Genomic DNA, 6,000 nt, shown 5'->3' on the forward strand with positions numbered 1-6,000 from the left:
CCCAACACAGGAACTGTTACAGAACACAACAAGGGGGGCCTGAGACAATATACTATTATTGAAAGAAGGCCCCGGGTCCGTTATGTCCGCCGCCCTAGGAAAGATGTCTCTCAATGCCAGAGATTCGTGAAAAGGAAAGGAAATGTTTATTTAATGCTATACTAACTTAAAGTAGTGACCTAATGTCTTTATCAAAAATCCCAAAGTCCCTTAAAACACCCACAAACACAGTCACAGTCCTTCCTTCCTTCCCCCTTTGCCCAGTCCAGAGTACCGTATCTCAGGAAAGGAAATAGAAGTCCATGGCTCAGGCAGTCCTCTGGTTCTTAGTTAGTCCTCCATCTCGACTGGGAGACCTCCCTGGGTTCCCCGGCACCCTCGGCTGAGTCGCCAGGATCTCTGCTAAAACCAGGTGGTGGTTCCCCCCTTCTAAAGCTGTGGGGGTCCCCACTCTGGCACAGGCACGTGGTCCTCTCTCCCAGGGCCACGGGAGTCTCCACTCTGTCAAGGCCACGTGGTTCTCCCTCTCTGGGATGCGGGAGTCTCCACTCTGCTAAAGCCGCGTGGTTCTCTCTTCAAATGGCCGCATGGTTCTCCTTCTCAGGCTGTGCATGGCTCTCCTTCTCAGGGCTACACATGGTTCTCTTTTCAATGGCCGTGATCCTCTCTGCACCTCCACAGCCACATGGTTCTCTCTCAATGGCTGAGGTCCTCCCCATTCTGCTAAAGCCTCATGGTTCTCTCTCTCCAATGGCCGCCAAGTCTGGGTTTTAAAACCCTGCGGCCAGTCTTCCTCTGCAGCCTCATTTCCGACTCCTCCCACACTCGGCTTCACATGCCAGAACTCGTATCCTTCCAGCTTTACTGGGCTGCCATCATGAGTCTGGGCAGGTGTGGCCCCATGTCCTGGAGCCAATCTTCTCTGAGCTCCCACGCAGGTGCTGTAGCTTGGGGGATCTACCCCAGTCACGTCTTGGTGAGGAAGTTACTTCCATTCCCCTGGCTCAGAGATGATCACAGCTATTTAACATATCTAAGCGACCAGCCAAAGGCTATAGATATGTTAAATGACCACGCCAGAGGGTAGCTGCAAGGCTGTTGCTATGCAAAACAGATCTCAATGGCCCTGCTCCATTTGTCCCTTCCCCCAACCCACACCGTGGGGGAGGGGGGTGGAGACATCTTAAAATCTCCTGGACACCTTGAGTTCTGGACCCCATTTCAAATGCCTATTTGGGGTCCCCCCCCTCTTGGCTGCACCCCGTAACAGAACCACAGGTTAGGGCCCTCTCATGCCCTGTAGGTTTCCCCGTGGGGCTACAAACACAGTCACTCACAAGCTCGTTCACTCACACACTCAAATATTTCAATCTCAGTGCGGCGTGGCGCAAAAGTTCCCTCTTTAATGTGACCGGTCACTGAACTTTCTTTCCCAGTAACTGAAAAACTCCCAGGCGGCATCCCGCCTACCACCACACGGTAGTTTCCTTACTCCGGAGTCGAAACCGAAAACAGAAAGAGGATCCTCACTACTCACCCGGCTCAAACCGTCCCTTCAGTCTCCGACCTGTGATCTCGCTGGGGCCTCCAAAATGTAGCATCCAGCAAACGCGAGAACAAATATCAGAGACTTTCAGGGTATCAAAGATGTTACTTTATTGGCCAAGTTTAACCTGCGCAGGGGCGAACTCTCAAAGTGTCCAGTGACACAGTGCCCACAAGGAGCTGCAAACGAGAGCTGCGCCGAGTGCTTACAACTACGTTCTTATATATGGGCGGGCAAGCAAGCGTTATACAGAAGCAGACGTGGCAGTTAGTAATTCACTTACAAAGACCACACGCGGGAATTTCAAACCAAGCATTCTTTCATAAGGCGAGAAGGCAGGATGTTTGTTCATTAACCTAGTAATCTCTTGGCTCTAGCTAGCTAGTTTTCTATTTTCTCATTAAAAACTACAAAGCACTGCTTATCTAGCCTACCCAGGGGAGAGCGTCTGCTAGACACAGGATGTTTGCTTTAACTGTACTTTGTCTCTTTTATCATTTCTTTTTAGCTACAATGTGGTTCTTGTCTATTAAGGTTAAATTTAGTTCTTAATTTCCTTGTTCCCAACAATACAAAGAAAAGTCCTAAGAGACTTTAGAAGAAAATACTTTAGTCAAACACAAGTTGATCAACTTGGCAATTTGATTAAAACGATCATCTGAGTTTTTTTTTAAGCAACAATAACAACAGGTAATTTTAGGGATTGGCTACTGTGTAAAGTAACTTCATTTTCCTTAAATATTTTTCTCCTGGGTCCCACCGCCCAAGACTGTTGAGACTTGATCTCCACTTTTGTATCCCATGAATTTTTAATTTATTTTCTCCATTATTTTTCTGACATTAAAAGTTAAACTTAAATGTCCCAAAATCTGCATAGCCTTCAGTTTGCCTACATCAAAAATGTAACATTTTCCTATTATATAGATGTTTGAAACAGGATATTTGACTCACTCATTTATTCAATAAATATTTCTGAACTCACACCATTGTTCTATGCTGAGATTAGCACTAATGTGTTTCTTATAGCCAAACTTTGGTCATTTTTTTCTTTGTTTTTATTTTTACAAAGACCATAGATAGTACTCTTTCCTCTTTCTCTCTCAATGTATGTGCTCAAAGGGAAATTATTAGGCATTTTTGCTTCCTTTCTTCCCTACCCTATAAGGAAATATTGTTTACTAATGAGATATTAATTTCTGTCAAATTGTATAAAATGTGTAGCAATATTCCACAAGAAAGTATAAAATTATTCACCCAGGAGGGAGGATGCCTGGTAGGGTCAGCCACAAGACACCAGCTTGGTAGGGGTACAATAAGAACAGGCAGCAGCACCCTATGACAGCCCCCAAACCAGCCCTGGAAGTCAACATCTGGATTTTTGAGGGGGGGGGAATAAGGGTTTACTTTCTCACAGCCATATCTAACCCTAACTAATACAATATACTACCTGACGCTACCTGAGAAATGTCCATGCTGCCTAAAGCAATCTGTAGATTCAATGCAATTTACATCATGATTCCAATGACGTATTTCACAGAACAAGAAAAAAATATTTTAAAAATTTATGTGGAACCACAAAAGGCCCTGCATAGCAACAAGGATTGTGAGAAAAAAGAACAAAGTTGGAAGAATCATGCTACCTAATAGCAAAATACACTATTAGGAGAGAATCTTAAAAGCAGCAAGAGAAAAGGAGACAGTTACCTACAAAGGAGTTCCCATAAGATTATCAGCTGATTTGTCAAAAGAAACCTTACTGGCAAGAAGGACTGGAAAGAAGTATTCAAAGTCATGAAAGGCAAGGACCTACATCTAAAATTACTCTATCTAGCAAAGTTAACATTTAAAATGGGAAGGCAGATAAAGTGCTTCCCAGATAAGGTCAAGTTAAAGGAGTTCATCATCACCAAGCCCTTAATATATGAAATGTTAAAGGGACTTATTTAGGAAAAAGACCAAAACTATGAATATTAAATTGACAACAAACTCACAACTATCAACAACTGACCATAAAAAAAAAAAAAACTAAGCAAACAACTAGAACGAGAATAGAATCATAGACAGGGAGATCATTTGGAAGGTTAACAGCTGGGAGGGGGAGGGAGAGAATGGGGAAAAGGTACAGGGAATAAAAAGCATAATTGGTAGGCACAAAATAAACAGAGGGATGTTAAGAACAGTATAGGCAATGGAGAGTACAAAGAACTTACATGCACAATCCATGGCCATGAACTAAGAGGGGTGGTGGGGGACACTAGAGGGAGGCATGGTGCAGGGTGGAGAGGGATAAAGGGGAGAAAAAATGGGACAACTGTAATAGCATAGTCAATAATATATTTTTTAAAGGGCCATTTTAATAAACAGTATGGTACTGGCATAAAAACAGACACATAGATCAATGGAACATAATAGAGAGCCCAGAAATAAAACCACACCTTTATAATCAATTAATACTTGACATAGATTAGTTTATTCGATAAATGGTGTTGGGAAAATTGGACAGATATGTGCAGAAAAATGAAACTAGACCACCTTCTTACACCACACACCAGAATAACTTCAAAATGCATTAAAAACTTAAATGTGTGACCCAAAACCATAAAAATCCTAGAAGAAAATATAGGCAGTAAAATCTCAAACAGTGTTCATGGCAATATTTTTTCAGATACAACTCCTCAGACAAGGAAAACAAAAAATAAGCAAATAAGACTACATCAAATTAAAAAGTTTTTGCACAGCAAAGAAACAATCAACAAATTAAAAAGACAACCCATGCAATGGGAGAACATATTTGCCAATACATCTGATAAGTGGTTAATATCCAAAATTTATAAAGAATGTATAAAACTCAATGCCAAAAATATAATAATAATAATAAAATAATCCAATTTAAAAATGGGCAAAAGGCTTGAATAGACACTTCCTCATAGAAGACATGCAGATAGCCAATAGATGTATAAAAAGATGTTTAGAGGAGTTCCAGCCAAAATGGAGGCATAGCTAGAAACCCTTCACTTCCTCACACAACCAAAACAGGGATAACAACCAATCTAAAATCAATAAACAACCAGAGGTGCCAGAAAATCAAATTGCTTGGAGCTCTGACAACCAAGGAATTAAAGAAACAGTTGAACAGAACAACCAGACTGGTGTGCCAAGACAAAGAAATATAGCCCAAATGAAAGAAGAGAGCAAAACTTCAGAAAGAGAGCTAAGTGATGAGGAGATAGCCAACCTATCTGATGGAGAATTTAAAGCCCTGGTAATCAAAATGCTCACAGAACTGATTGAGCTTGGTCAAAAAAATGAAAAACAAATGAAAGATACCCAAAATGAAATACAGCAAAATATTCAGGGAACTGACAGTGACAGGAAAGAAACCAGGACTCAAAGCAAAGATTTGGAACAAAAGAAAGAAATAAACATCAAGTGGAACAGAATTAAGAAACAAGAATTCAAAAAAGTGAAGAGAGACTTAGGAACCTCTGAGGCAACCTAAAACATTCCAATATCTGAATTATAGAGGTGCCAGAAGGAGAAGAACAAGAGCAAGAAACTGAAAACTTATTCTAACAAATAATGAAGAAACACTTCCCCAATCTGGCAAAGGAAATAGATTTCCAGAAAGTCCAGGAAGCCCAGAGAGTCCCAAAGAAGTTGGACGTAAAGAGGAACACACACACCAAGGCACATCATCATTAAGTTACCCAAGATTAAAAATAAAAAGAAAATCTTAATAGCAGCAAGAGGAAAGGCCATAATATCTACAAAGGAGTTCCCATAAAACTATCAGCTGATTTCTCAAAACAAACCTTGCAGGTAAGAAGGAGCTGGAAAGAAGTATTCATGTAACAGGGTGCAGCCAAGAAGGAGCCCCAAATAGGGATTCATAATAGGGTCCAGAAGAGCTTGGAGATAATTGGCTCCATACCACAGGGCCACACCTGCCCAGAATGCTGGCAGCTGTGGCCAATTGTGAGAGGAGCTGGAAATGGGGCTGCAGAGGAAGATTGGCGCTGGGATTTAAACGGAGGCACAGCAGCCATTGGGCATCTCTCTTTTGGGGACCACGCCTCTCTTTAGGACTACATGGCTTTGGTGTCTTGGTTGGAACCATGAGTCTTGGGTGAGAGGATCATGAGGCTTTGGAAGTGCTCCCTTTTGCCACATGGAGGGTGCTGGGAGGACTGTGTGCATTTGTGGGGAACTTTACTTTGTGTTATTTCAAATGAATAATAAATTCCTTTCCTTTTCATGAATCTCGGGCATTGACAGATGTCTTTCCTCTGACAGTGGACATAACGAACCTGGGGGGTTCCTTTCGGGTAACAGTATATTGCCTTGGCTGCCTTTGGCCCCCCCTTTTGTACTGTACTGCCTTTGGCCCCCCCTTTTGTACTGTAACATTCACAGTCATGAAAGGCAAGGACCTACATCCAAGATTACTCTATCCA

The 6,000-nt window shown here is 42.0% G+C and overlaps 1 protein-coding gene across 2 annotated transcripts in view; it reads right to left on the minus strand.

The window, feature by feature from the left end:
* SFTPD (surfactant protein D) overlaps positions 1-1,667 on the minus strand; it is a 44,642-nt gene extending 42,975 nt beyond the window's left edge. Inside the window, exon 1 of one of the 2 annotated variants that reach the window (XM_045842139.1) lies at positions 1,538-1,667. Coding sequence is in view for 1 of the 2 variants with exons in the window: in XM_045842140.1 (XP_045698096.1) it covers positions 1,538-1,601 (64 nt within the window). In the remaining variant the exon portion in view is untranslated. The remainder of the gene's footprint in view (positions 1-1,537) is intronic. The other variant, XM_045842140.1, reaches the window with a different exon arrangement.
* Positions 1,668-6,000: the final 4,333 nt, after the last annotated feature.

Source organism: Phyllostomus hastatus, unplaced genomic scaffold, assembly GCF_019186645.2.
Source record: "Phyllostomus hastatus isolate PE091 unplaced genomic scaffold, TTU_PhHast_1.1 phas_contig_38, whole genome shotgun sequence".
In the NCBI taxonomy this organism is placed as follows: Eukaryota; Metazoa; Chordata; class Mammalia; order Chiroptera; family Phyllostomidae; genus Phyllostomus; species Phyllostomus hastatus.